At 40.8% G+C, this 14,935-nt stretch overlaps 1 protein-coding gene across 3 annotated transcripts in view; it reads left to right on the plus strand.

Annotated features, from left to right (window-relative positions):
- The first annotated feature begins 253 nt into the window (after nt 1–253).
- Nucleotides 254–14,935, plus strand: part of LOC109477653 (sarcoplasmic/endoplasmic reticulum calcium ATPase 1-like) — a 53,147-nt gene continuing 38,465 nt past the window's right edge. For all 3 annotated transcript variants that reach the window (XM_019779180.1, XM_019779093.1, XM_019779027.1), the window contains exons 1-4: nt 254–585; nt 1,018–1,035; nt 1,216–1,298; nt 1,998–2,102. In XM_019779180.1, the coding sequence (XP_019634739.1) occupies nt 468–585; nt 1,018–1,035; nt 1,216–1,298; nt 1,998–2,102 (324 nt within the window). In that variant the 5' untranslated portion in view covers nt 254–467. The remainder of the gene's footprint in view (nt 586–1,017; nt 1,036–1,215; nt 1,299–1,997; nt 2,103–14,935) is intronic.

Here is a 14,935-nt window from a genome sequence, read left to right on the forward strand (position 1 = left end):
TTAGTCAGTATAAGCTACACTTTCAACAACGTCGACAAGAATACACACTTCTCTTCTGTCATCACCTGCAACATATGGCTTCTAATAGGGATGCTTTATGATGACGTTCCACTCCTTTAACCTTTTGACGTCATAGCAAGTCACAGTGTCTTTTTGATTGGGGCAAAAATACCGACCAATCGGGTGGCGGCGTGAGCGCCACGTGACGACGTCTGGACCAATGATTGGTGTCCACATTTTACCACATGGTATGTGGGGCCGGTGTCGGCTGAGCGTCATTCACTGCAGCTGGAAGGTTGAGTCTCGCCGGTGGCACGAAGTGGACTTGGAGACCGTCCGCCTAGGAGGAGGGTTGAAACGGTCATACCGCAGCGACACGGTACCTGGGAGCTGTCGCCGATTCATCGTGGGGAGAGGCGACGAGAGGATTTCTCTTCTAGCCGGGTTGTAAGGGACCTTTTGGAAAGATGGATCAATCGTGGTGTAAGACCACGCAGGAGTGCTTGCAGTACTTCAACGTTCAAGAAACAGTAGGACTAACGCCAGCGCAAGTTAAAGTCGCCCAGGAGAAGTTTGGGCCAAACGGTACGCCGCTGTCCCCTGTATACCCCCCGTATTTTCCCGTGTACGATATCTCTACCCTACCGGTGCAGTCGACTTGTCTCTCCCGGCCGGTTGGTTGGGATGGGCCCGGCCGGCTATTATGGCCGTCGTAACCTTTGTCTAACGAAAGGGCATCAGACCTACCGCTTCAAACAAAACCTTATTTTCTTTAAAGGATATTTATATAGCATAGTTGTCTATCTAATCACTGGTGTATCTTTGTAGAACTCCTCTGTTCAAGGAAGCAAAAATAAGTGCTAGAATTGTGACCGAATGTGTGTTTCGAAATACACTGCCATGTGAGCGTGTGCTTTACTTCCTGTTTTAGAAATGTACTCCATTTTGTACCGAATGATGAAATTATACGTCAGCGTTGTTTAACGAATTTTCTCTCTTTCTCTTTTCCACGTCCAGAGCTGCCGGCGGAAGAAGGTAACCTTCAAAAACCTTTTATTCACGTTCGGTATTTGCGTGGAATTTTGCTCGGTAGAAATATGGCCGCCTTCTATTTTTGTCGTAAGGGGGAGGGGGGCGATATGTGGAACTAGGCAAACGTGTTTTTGTATCATCACGGTTGTGAAAATGTCTTATTTTGTCACTTTCCCCACACAGGCAAACCACTATGGCAACTGATTCTGGAGCAGTTCGACGACTTGCTCGTCAAAATTTTGTTGTTAGCTGCTATCATCTCCTTTGTAAGTTGCAAATATAATATTTCTCTATATGCCAAAGGTCAAACATATAATCCACCATATCAATAAGAAATTCAATCATACTTCTTTTGATAGCAGATTTTACAACGAAAAATTTATTACTGTAAGATAATTTTGTATTGAGCACTTTGTTGTACGTTATGCATTATGTAGTGTGAAACCTTTTAATTACCATTATAATTTATAGTCTATACTGTATTTGCTATGAGTATGATGTAAAAAATACATATTAAATGAGCCCAAAGAGATAGAAAGAAAAACTGCATGTCTATATGTACTCAAGTTTTTAGATGCTAAAAGCTGCATCTTGAAAGAATGGTGGCATTGTGTTTTTTTTACATAAGAGTTGTTATTTTTAAAGAAGTACGCATGTTTTGCTGAACCCCCTGCAGTCTGGTAAGGCTATCTCTCCTGGGCAGTTGTCCAACTGTCAATCATGTCCATATTTAGAAGTAGGTCACCTGTTTTGATCCCTTGCCATTGCTGGTCAGTGGAACACCATATCATGTATAAGGAGATAAAGACAGGCACATCTGTGCTTCTCGTCTATTTTAATGAAACAAAACTGATTAGCACCAACCAAATGATATTTGAATGAATTGAACTAGAATTATTTACATACATGTGTATTAAAATGTTACAAACAGTTCGTTGACTTATAATATAATTTTTTTTTCACAGATCCTAGCTTTCTTTGAAGAGGATGAGGAGTCAGTCACAGCCTTTGTAGAACCTTTTGTCATCTTGCTTATTCTGATCGCCAATGCAATTGTCGGAGTCTGGCAGGTTGGTTTTATTTTGATACTTACTGCACGTACGACATAGCAGTTTGCGAATTGGATTATATGGATGGACAAGTCATATTTTTATCATAATTGTCCAAAATGTGTGTATGTGTGGTGTGGTGTGTGTAGATGTAATTATGACATAATGTCAATGATTTTTGTGACATTTACCTCATAATGATATGGATGGGGGTGTTTAAAGAGATACGAAATGGATGGCATCATAAGCTAGAAGGAATTACGTATCTACGTTCCAAATTAGGGGCTACCATCAGTCTTCCTTTAGAGCTAGTCTCCTTCCCAGGGTTGACAGCAGCATCAGAGACATAGTTCTCACCAGGCTGTTTGAGCGTAGGGGCCCCCTACGCTGTGATTTTGACCCCCTACGCTGTGATTTAGCCCCCTACACTGTGTTTCAACCAGCGTAGGGGTGGTTTTTGGGGGCAGAAGCTTCATTAATCTTAAAAAAAATGAAAATATAACTTAAGAATGAAGCTATAACAGACTGAGGGAAAACAAAATCTGTCCCCCAATAAACAATAAATAGTGTCTTAAGTGGTTGATATGAGTTACAAATTTTTGGGGGAGAATATCAGGCCCATGTTTTGGGGACTCGGTACGTGACTTGCGCCTCAGAAAGTTGCCCTTCTATACCTGACCCCTACGCTGTGAAAAAATCCTGGTGAGAACCCTGAGAGAGGATCATGGGTGATGAAGTAGATAACTGTTGTTGGGGTGAGCCGAGCATGCTGGGATAGGTCCGGTCGCAGCTGTTTGGTGACAGATGTGAAATGAAACATGAAGTGTCAAGTGTGGTCGTTTTGTTTTTCTTCCTAATTGCTTTGTAAACGGACTTTTATAATGGGTTTGCCATTTTAGGTTTCCTATTATGGTTCTAGATCGTTTTAGACCCGATATCGGCTTCTTGCCCAATGAAGTCCCACAACATGCAATGATATTTAGCACCACCTACCTCTTAGGGTTGATAAAATGTATGACCAGTGCTTAATATATTATACGATGCAGGCGTTCGATGTTATGGCTGAAAAGGAGCTGTAAGGTCGTGTAACTCTAGCCAAGGAGGCTTGCCTCTCGTCAGCATATATGCCCAACTGTTACGTGCTCCAGACTAAAATAGCAATAGGCTTGGACAGCTGTTGAGAGATGCTGTGCACTTAAATGGTAGTGATCAAGCCAAACTTGTGGCCACAGAGGTCCTGGTGGTGCCTAGGCCTCTGTCAGTGGTAAACAGTGAAATTTCTGCCTTTGCCGTCCAACTTGGTCTAGCGACACTGTCCCTAGAGTTGACGTTGATTTCTTACCCTGTCAATAGTAGCCCTAGTTCTATATCTAAGTACAGACTGACCTTGGACCGTCCCACGGTCGGTATGGGGGTCAAATCTCTGACCATTCGTTGTCACGCGCGGTAACACCGCACAAATTCCGACCCCGGTATCTCTGATATTAATATGGGGTCAGAAACTGCAAGTTAGAGTATAGCTATGGAGTAGCGCACCTCGTATTTCATGTTGGAGAAGAGCTTCGTTACATAGTCTGATATAGTGTGACTAGCTCGGGGAGCGGTGTAGGTATTACTGTGGACTTATTTGGGTATCTGAAGCAGGGTGTGTCTTGTACAATATATAGGCAGCCTTCGGGGGAATCTGCAACGATTGGAACTTCTAATAGGCTTCGTCAGCCCTAATATCCTACTGTTACTGTGACATTTGAAGTGCAGCTTTGCACGTGCATGCGAAAGGAGGCAATACAGATCGATGTAGGGGAGCGCATTAACATTGATGAACAAGAAGAGGTCAACTACAGATGCCGCAATTAACTGTGAAATTCTGATAAATGCGAGGGAACCCCAATTTCTGCCAGAGGGAAAATGGAATTGCTCGTCGGCATAATGAGCTTTACTTACATGTTAATGTGTGCGTCGCAGGTTTTAATGAATGAGTACAAAAGCAAATGGAACAGGGTAACAGCATGTGTGGTAATTTCACAATCTGATTACTGGAGGAAATAGAATTGGAGAGAAGTGAAGGGTAATGAGGATATCTTTTCTGAGAAATAGAGGTTGTTTTCACACACACTCACTCACTCTCTCCCGTAGCTTAGTCAGCTTTTGGGGCTGGAATTAGTGTGTGGAAATACCACGTGGATATGCAGGTTAGTGCAGGTATTTTTGATGTCGACCTGCACCAGTGAATGTACTGGGTTTGCATACAAATGTGGATTTTCATTAGCTGCGTTGACTGTTGGCACTATGAAATTATGAAAGAAAGAAATGGCAATGGTTTTTGAACAGTTTTTGGTATGATCCATACTCCCTGCATTCAGATGGTGCACGTAAAATTTTTCAGGTGCAGGTACATGTAATTTTCAATGTTACCTGCACCAGTGCAAGTAATATGCAGAAAAATGTATTTCCAATTCCAGCCCTGTTCTTGTTTTGGCTGTCGGTTTTATACGGGCATACATATTGATAGCTATACACTGCAATCCTTAAATATACTAAACACTAAGTTAAAGTGACATACGTTCTATACATTCAAAATGTATGGAAATAATTTTACACCAGAAAAGAAGAATATAGAGTACACGTAGTTGAAATAGTTTGAACACAGGTGAACACTTGCAGGCAAATGTCATTTGGGAAGGTAATTTCCATTCACGAAATTCCAACTAATGGCATAATGTACCGCAAGCAATCTGCCAAATTGAATTGGGAGAGCAGGCTAACTGTGCTATTGTCAGTGCCCCAGAAAAGACCTCTATAGCTAGAGTTTTGACTTTTAGGTGTTCCTCATAATGGAACCTGTAATATTTCCCACAGGTTGAAAGATGAGAAACAATGTAGAATTATTATGATTTATAGTGTTTGTTGACATACAATTCCATACAGTTTTGTTTGTATTTGAAGAGACTTTATTTCATGGTCGGAGGCGCAATGAGGTTTTTGTTGTGTTCACAGTTGTAACAGTTATTTAGTACATGTACACTTAATTAGTATTACTTTGATGGAAAGTCATACACTTTTGTATTTGGATTTCGTGGTAGAGAGGTCACTCCAAAGACTGCACACAATTTATAAAAAAAACGTCTGCCAAGATGTAGACATTTACAGTATAGCACTTTACAAATATTATATACACATGACATGGTATGATTTGTATAGCAGGGTACCAACCAGGACTGGGCCTTTATTTTAGAAGGACATTGGTTTTTGTTGTTTTTTCATCTTACTTGTTTCAAATTTTACTCATTGTCTAAGTGAATACAAAGTAGCGATGCATACCGGTTCACTGGACTTGGATCCGGACTTGTAAGAATGCTTAGGTTCAAGTAAAAAAAAACCTAAAAGTCAAGAACCGAGTCCAGACTTATCACCATAAAAGACCATTTCACATACCTCTTTTCTTTCCAAACCACCTAAAACCTTCCGTAGATTGCAAAATCTTCGCTGCAAAATGAAGAAAACATTGTACTGGGCATCATCAAGTACCGGCCTCCATGTTATGTGGCCAAAGTTTCACCCAGACAACATTGCAAGGTTGCCAACATGCAATTTTGTATATCACTATATGCCATGGGTTTAGGTCCGGACGAACCTAAACCTCTGGACTTGAATCTGGACCTGAACCTAAATGTGGGTTTAGGTATGCAGCACTAATACAAAGTTTTTAGACTTGTAAAGCACCGTGGTATAAATTGTATTGGCTTTTGGTGTAGCATGGGTCCAGAACAAGGTGTTAACAATTGAAGAAAGTGGCAGGGGTGTTTGCCGTCAAAGATAAGTCTTCCCAAAATAGCCACGGTTGATTCACGACGGTACGCTAAGCCGCTGTGTCAGACTGCGACTCTGAGGTAATCTTTTTTACCCCAGCGGGGATCACGACTACACCTAGAATTCTGATGAGGGCCTTATTTTTGCAGATAGTCACTTGCCGAGTGTGAAATAAGAGTCTTTGATAAGTTAGGGCTCAAAATACCAGTCCTGCATATGCAGGTTAGCGCAGGTAAAATTGGAGCTGTGCAGGTATTTCTGATGTCTACCTGCACCTAACCTGCACTGGTCCATGTACTGGGTATATGGAGGTTAGTGCATGTAAAATTGAAGCTGTGCAGGTATTTCTGATGCCTACCTGCACCTAACCTGCACTGGTCCATGTACTGGGTATATGCAGGTTAGTGCATGTAAAATTGGAGCTGTGCAGGTATTTCTGATGTCTACCTGCACCTAACCTGTACTGGTCCATGTACTGGGTATATGCAGGAGTGCAGGTAAAATTGGAGCTGTGCAGATATTTCTGATGTCTACATGTACCTGCGCCTAACCTGCACTGGTCCATGTACTGGGTATATGCAGGTTAGTGCAGGTAAAATTTGGAGCTCTGCAGGTATTTCTGATGTCTACTTGCACCTAACCTGCACTGGTCCATGTACTGGGTATATGCAGGTTAGTGCAGTTAAAATTGGAGCTGTGCAGGTCTTTCTGATGTCTAGCTGCACCAGTCCATGTTCTGGGTTTGCGTTTCATTTACTGTTAACGCTGTCTTTTCTTGCCCTTTGAACCATTCAACGCCAAGACGGTTTACCACAATGCGTGAAAAAAATCACAAACACTGGCTATTTGTTATGTAAACTGTCACAATCCGCCATGTAACTGACTGAAACACCTTCCAATTTTGTCACTTCTACCAACAGTCACCATGCCAGGAAAAATGCTAGAGAAACATACATGTAGACAGATGAATTTCTGTTACCAAGATAGCTTGGTGACCTTTTGTGATCTCTTAGTAGCATGTGCATGCTTATATCTAGGTGACAACTACCCTCAAGACAATTTCTGATTTATGGCAACACTTAAGAGTTGAAAGTTACGCTCTGAGTTATAATAGGTGAAAAGGAGATCTAAAACATAAGAGTACCCAGTACATTTGCTTTGAACAGTGTGATGTTACAGCACTGGACTTCACCACATCTAGCACAAGGTGACAATGTGTTTTTGAGAAGTTGAGACAAAGCAGACCCTAAAGTGTGGACTGGTTTCTTGAGGTCAGCCTGTGGGGTAAAGTCCCTCGCTGTAGTGGCATTTCTTAGAAAGCTTCTTCTTAGTGCAGAACAAAGGAAGGAACCCTCTTGTTTGACTGAGGATGCTGGTAGAATTAGAGGAAGTTCCGTTTACTTTTGCGTTGGTTTTCGTTCGTGGCAGGAGGGAAATTGAGGTTTTTGTAGTGTTTGAAGTTCATGGTCAATTCTGTAGGAATACAAGATGGCCTGCAAGGGGGGGGGTAGTGATTACGAATTACGCAAAATTTTCGCTGCCTATTACGAATTACGTTAAAGTGTCAGAGCTGATTACGACTTTACGATTTTGATTTTTGCGGAGGCTGCCTACGAATTACGAAGTCTAAAACGGCCTGATTACGCCTTACGAAAAAGGGCTTGCAGGCCCTCATACAAAGTGAATATGGTATATGGTATCACAGTTTTGTGAATATAAAACCACCGCTTATTGTTTTAACAAAACTACACCATGTACTATGTAGCTACACCATGTATAAACATCTACTGGATCTGTTTGGAGAAGATTTAGGTCCTTATCTTTTATCAACATGTTGAGATTCTTACAGTTCAGTTACTGTTATCACTGGTCACATAACCTCTAAAGGATACACTTGGGGGAGGTGGAAAAAATTGGCCAGGCAGGGGAAACATTTCAGAGGCATGTTCCCAGAACCCCCTCCCCCACCCTCCTTCCTGGTGTGGTCCTTATCATGTGGGAAGGCCATGTGTGAAGTGTATATGTTTTAACAGATGACCCCCAGCGAGGTTATCTGAAGTCACACCCCATTGAACAGCTATGTACCAAAACAAGAAACAGTTTCCTAAGGCAGAAATGCCTGTTATACTTGAAACACCTGCATGTATCTCCCAGTGTATTATGTTGCATTCTCCCCCCCTTGCTTTCAATTCGAATGGAATAATCCTTCTTGTGAGCAGTTTTGTGCAAAACATCATAAGACTGAGAGTTCCCAAATATTATGAGACTGTAATATTTGATTCTATCACACCAGGAAGGACCTCTATTTGTTATGATAAGTGCGGTGGGTTCTTTAACATAATGTGTGGCTGTCCTCAAACAAGGGACCAACACCTGTCCAAGGTCTATCCTTCTACCTGAAGCTACCAATTTCTCCTGAATGGAGTAAGGAAATATCTGAAGGAATTACTACATTGGACTTAAGAGCATGTAAGGGGCTTGAACCCAGTACCTCTTGATTCCTGGGGAAACATTTGTTGTTATTAAACCACAAAATGCCATGTTATTTTCCAAAAAAAAAACAACTTAGGCTTCAAGCACAGATAAAGCGTACAGATAACGATCGTTCTATACAAGATAAAAGCGTAATCTTGTCTAAACCAGTTTCTTTTTCAGTTTTTGAAAATGCCAACCCGTTGAAAGATTGCATGCTGCCAATTGTCTTCCAACTTGTTTGTGATACCTCATGTGTACACATGCACATATAATTCAGTCTCATGCACCTGCTATATAAATTTATATGTAGTACAATTATGTAACCCCCCCCCGCCGCCCCTGTGGCAGACTAATAATGAGGTACTGTACAGCTCCAGTGTGTTTGCCTGACTACCTCGTGGCTCATTAAACCCAGCCATAAGCCTGTCAGTAGGGAACCAGGGAACGCCTATCAGCATTCTTGGTCAATTCTCCCAGATAGAGGAGAAATTTTTGTCCCCAGTGGCATTGGGCAGGGGGGCTAAAAATACCCCCGAAACTATTTGATCCACTTGGCAGTGGAGGTTACTTCCAAATGGGGAGAAATAAAAATGGCTGCCTGTGTCTGTTTCACCAAGCCTCGCAATTAAACGTCTGGTAACGAGAGTCGATATTAATGAGCATAAATTAGTTCCCATGTTCACAAGATTTTTATCCGTGGGATTGACTTTTATCCCAGAGGCAGGACAATATGAATATGATATTGTCTTGTTGATAACATAATAATTTTAAGGAAAGGTTCTGGCTCCAATACAAATTCTTATCATTTCGCTTGTATTTTATTTCATAGCAGCTTTAGAATCTATGGGTATTAAATTCTGATTTTACTCGTTTTGCTGTTAGAAGCATTTTTGTTGGACATTTTGTTTTCCAACGTGTGTTGTTGGTTAATAATATTTCGAGCCTGTTTGTTTGGTCGATTTTATGTCGCTGTTTCGTGGCGTCTGGTTAAAACATTGCAATTGATCCTAGACATCCTGGTTGGACAAAGTCCATTAAATTCTAAAGGTAAATATTGAATGGCGAATTAAAAAACACACACCTGAATCTGCCCAAAAGTACTATTCTTGCATCAGAAAGTGACGTCACAAATTATACAAGTACTTTGGTCAGTAGTTAAATTTAGCACGGTTTAATCCAGAGGTATTTCTGTCTGCATGTGACAATGGAGTAACTTAACAGACGTGTCACTGGTCAAAAGGCCAACTTCCGTAGTCCACGTGTAAGTCCCACCTTCCACCACGTGAAGCTTAAATAGGCCCCCTATTTATAGTCACATTGTTCTCAATTACTTGGGCTGGGCATTGTGTGTTGTCCCCCCAAAATACATCTCAAAGGAATAGTCAGCTGATACCACCCAGCAAACAGGCACTTCTACGCTGATACAACCACACGCCCTTTGTTTGATCCCTCTGGTACGTTTGCTTTGGAAACAACAAATGCGACGGCAGCCAAGCTTAGCAATCTTTAGAGGGGGTTTTTCAGGAAATCCCTAACGTGGCAACCTGCCCTTCACCTTTTTTGAAAATCCGTTTTTTTTTCTTCTGAGAAAAAGGCCAGAGTGTAGATCTAAGCTCAAGAGGTTGCCCAACTGTTGTCCTATCGATGACGTGTGTAACCTATTCATTAAGGTTGACCTGGGGGTCAGTAATGTCGTCATCTAGTCAAATCAGGTGTGTCCAAACACCCCGCCCTGCCCTCCAACAACACCTTGTGCAAACCAAGACATCTAGCAACGGTTAAGGAAATTTGCTCAAGGCATGCCTCTACTGTGTTTGAAGATGTGTTTAATTAACTGTTTTAAGACATTATTAAAGTCAAGTCAATAGACTCAATAGACTTAAAGAAAATGGTCACTGTAGAAAATTATTGGAACAATGGAAAAATGTCCTTTAGGACCTCAAAAAGTGGCCGTTATAAGGCCAGGTGGTCCTCATGTAGAGATGATCACTAGCACAGGTGTGATTGTATATCAAAGAAAGATTTACAACTTGTATGTTTCAAAAAGATGTTGAGTGACTTTGAATGAAACAAAACTCATGGCTAAGCCAAACAGTGAATCAGTCAGATGTTGCATGTATTTTGGGCAAGTTTTCTGTGCAGCATTTCTTAAACAAGTTACAGAATGGCTTTTTAACACGTACATTTGTAGCACATGTCAGTCTTTCTGTATTGTTGACTCATTGACATTGGACTGAAGTACCAACTATTTATAAAGCACTTCCTCTGATGCCTAACACTGTGTAACCACTGTAAATTTTGGGCCAAAAGATTTACTTAGCAGGTTGACAGTTAAACGTCTGCCCAATTTTGCTCAAAATATCTTTCTGACCATCCTTGACAGATACAATATTTCTTCCATAGATTGTATACATACCCAGTGGTGTGGAGTGTGTTGTTCAAATCAAAGTTACAGTTCCTTAGTTTGACAGATATATAAGATCTGTGAAGGAGTGCAGACCTTTGGGAATGTTATTGGGCTTGTTGAGAACACGCCAAAGTGGTTTGCCTTCGATCAAGTGGTACTGTTTAAGTTATAAAGATAAAAGCCCCAAGCCATCATGAGAGAATTATCATCCCTAAGGCCTAGAAAAAAAAGTATGACCAGTTTCCTAACCGACCATACAATATAGCAAAAACCCACCAACCCTAACACTTTTTATTCGGTAAGGATGCAAAATTTCTGATCTTACACCTAAGCTTCAAACCCTCTAAACTTTAAGGTTATTTTCGGAAGCTTTTTCTTCAGGAAATCGGGTGAAATATTTGTCCACAAGCAATTGGGTAAACGGGTCCTTGAGATAGTCTCAATGCATTGTTAAACTTTATTTGTTGGAACATTTTAGCCGAAATCTGAAAAAAAAGACATGAATTTAAAAAAGAAGAAAATCCCTACCTACCAATCCTATTTTCTTCAGTACTGAACCTGGAAACATGGACACATCTACATGCACGTCATGCAGTGATAGCTGCAAATATTGACTAAAAACTTTTGAAGGACAACTACTGTCCTGAGGGTCCTTCAAGATAAACCTTCGTCTTGGGATGTTTTGAGGAGCATCTTCGATAGTGTAAGAAGCAGGGATGTCCTTGAATGCACTTTCATGTTTCTATTTTAAGAAGACTTGGGTAGTATCTTACATGTTGGAAGTGTGCATACAAATTGGACACTCGATCCTTCTTTATTTCAGTCTCTAGATTTGAATCTTGGAAGAACAAGCCTTAAGTTTTAAAGAGTCTTGTGTCTGTCTCATCTTTGATTCATTAAGTTCATATATAATTATGTAGTGCCTGCAATTTTTCACCTCAAGTTTTTGATTTGGAAGGCAACATTTGATACAGGTCTAGTTAAAAGTCACTGTTAAATGTTTCAAGGACATAATTCGCTTAGCTTTCAATAGCGATCGCACAAATGTAGGTGTGAAAAATTGTGAAAATAATTGTTTTGTCGCTTGGTTAGCTCCGATATTACTTCGCATTTAAAGGAAAGGTACGCTCGCTTGCTTGCCTCCTACGCTACTGTCTGGTCCGCTGAGTCATCAAATGAGTTATTTTCTTGTAGGTCAAATGCAAATGTTTTAGTCTCCCAGTCTGGAAGGTAGTTACGTACACCCCTTTCCACTAGTGGTTGTGATTGCCGAGCCACCAAACACTAATTGTGTGATAGAAAAAGAAGAACCTAAGTTTTACATTTTGCGTGTTTTCTTGTTTTTTAAATCAAACAATGTACTTTTACACCATGCGTTCTGTTCCAGTTATAAAATCAACGGGCGCACTAATCCAATTTTTATCGTTGTCTAGTTGAAAAGGGGCCTTAGAAAGATGTTCTCTGACCGAAAATTTTTTATCTGAAGTAAGTATCGCATGGAACATGGAAGTCCTTCCAAATACTGTTTCCATGCAGCCTTGAATTGGCGGCCTCGGTTAGATTGTTATGTGGGAAATAGAAACAGTGTCTGAAGAAAAATGTTCTAGTTGACCTCCGCATATTCCACACAGCAATGGTAATATCCTTGTATGGTGTGCAGTTGGCCTCAATGTTATAAATCACTCAAATACGTACAGTGTATACATACTCAGATATTTCTGTAGGTACTGAATGCATACACAGGTAGATTGGGGCATGTCGCCTTGAACTTGTAGCATATTTAGGGATGTTTTAGCCAAGGGAACAATATAGGAAAATTACTTTGAAAAGTTCATTGAAGTGACATCAGAAAAAGGCTTTCAAAGTTAGACTCATCCAAGAAAACTTGACCATAATTAGTGCTGCATACCTAAACCCACTTTTAGGTTCAGGTCCGGATTCAAGTCCAGAGGTTTAGGTTCAGTTCCGGACTCGTAAGTCCGGACCTAATAAACCCATGTTGGCAACCTTGCAATGTTGTCTGGGTGAAACTTTGGCCACATAACATGGAGGCCGACACTTGACGATGCCCGATGGCAATGTTTTCTTCATTTTGCAGCAAAGATTTTGCAATCCATGGAAGGTTTTAGGTGGTTCGGAAAGAAAAGGGGTATGTGAAATGGTCTTTTATGGAAATAAGTCCGGACTCGGTTCTTGACTTTTAGGTTTTTTTGGACTTGAACCTAAACATTCTTACAAGTCCGGATCCAAGTCCAGTGAACCGGTATGCAGCACTAACCATAATACCTTTAGCATACTGAAGTTCCCATTTAGCTACTACAATTCTCAGTTGGTTCGGGGGTTAGGCAACAGGGAGAACTTCAGAAGGTTAGAGTATTTTAGATGTTACATAAGATGTCATAATGACTATCCTGGAGTGCTGCCTGGCAAGATATTATCACTTTTGGCTCAAGTCCAAAATCATTTGCCTTGCGGTTCTGTCACTTATTAGGAAAGCCAAGGTTGCCACTGCCTTGCAGTTGTCTCTCGGAAAACCAAAAGCGGCGACCAGAAAAATCCAGGAGAAGTTATTCAAAGCCGCGGCCAAGGCAGGCATGCGGCCATAACGGCGGGCACCTAAGTATTGATTAGGCTACAGCAAGTAAATTTTATGGATGACATCCTCCTCTGACTCCAAATCTAATGCGAGCGGGCGAAAAAAAACAAGACGTGGCGAAAAAAAACAAGGTTCCTACATTTTAGAATTTTGACTCAATCATTAATTGTACAAATGGTTTTGATTCAGTGGGAACATCACATATACACAGCCAGCATCACATACAGTATCACAGCATCAAAGTAAGAAAACAAAACATTAAATCAGTGCCTTGTCTTGTCTCCTCTCTTCATACTTATCTGCCATCCACGTTCTGGCATGGTAACAGACATCTTTGCCCATTTTCGGCATGTTGACCACTGTCAGAAGGGAACAAAATTTCTTGTGTTTTTTTTTCCCAAATCAGGCGAAAATCAATGCACGCGCGGATGTCATCCATAAAAATTACTTGCTGTGGCCTTAGCGTTGTTTGGGACGCATTTGGTTTGGCAGTTCGTGACTCGGCCTGGAGCCTGGGAATAAGTCCGGGTGACGTTGTTAACCCCGCCAAATTACCGAAGCCAAGCAAAGCATTACTCTTACTTCAGGAGCTTCGGCGATCTATCTTGATGCCGTAAGGAATGGCGTACAAGATTAATTGATCTTTGGTGCAGCTCTTAAGATAAATTCTTTCAAAGCGTGGTAGATCTATTTTGGTAAATTGGAGCTGCAGAGATTTTTTTCCAAGCTTCCTGCTTCTTCCAAATGAGCCTCGTAGATCTTTTGATTAACAGACTGGGTAATATGCCGCCTTTGAAGAAATTGTATCAAAGATTATCAAAGATTTGATGATAAACAGGCCTATTTTTATAATGACATTCTTGGAAGATGCTTGAGGCCATCTTAGGTGTGTCCATTTGTAAGTTGGAGTATCTTATAAGGAAAAAGATTTTGCGGGTGTCCATAATGGGTGATTTACTGTTAATAATTACTTAAATGAAATTAGTGGATTTTTTTAAGTTAAACTTTTAATAGAGGACAGGCTATAGCTATGATTGATTTAATTCAAACACAGTTTTCAAGGTGGATCTTTGATTAGTTTGAGTTCAATTCCAGTCACCCCGTGATACCAAAGTGAGTTCTATTTTTATTGGAGCGAATGCCAAATGTGTTTTGACAGAGGAAATTGAATTGTGTGGTTGACAGATGGATGGAATTGGCAGGGAGGAGACAATCTGACGTTAGCTTACCCTCCAGTTGACATTAACAACACAGGGAGCATTACGTAAAGGGCAAAATTGGTAATTTCCGCATTATACTTTTGGAAAAGTTTTGACGACTCTAGAAAAGTTGATGTGGAGATATAGACAATATGAAGAAAAAATAGATTTCAAATTTTGCAATCCTCATATTTTTTATTCCTGTCCTGAGGCATTACTATACAAGTACCTGTGTCTGACCTTTTGACAATTTGTTCTGCCTGTCAATCATCTATCCATGCTCCCATATGCTGTCAACCTGTCTGGAGAAGCAGACGCACAAACCCACAGCTCAGCTACCCAAAACAGCACTTCTGTACCTTGAATA

The sequence above is a fragment of the Branchiostoma belcheri genome, unplaced genomic scaffold (assembly GCF_001625305.1).
Source record: "Branchiostoma belcheri isolate BF01 breed outbred unplaced genomic scaffold, Haploidv18h27 scaffold1, whole genome shotgun sequence".
Classification (NCBI taxonomy): Eukaryota; Metazoa; Chordata; class Leptocardii; order Amphioxiformes; family Branchiostomatidae; genus Branchiostoma; species Branchiostoma belcheri.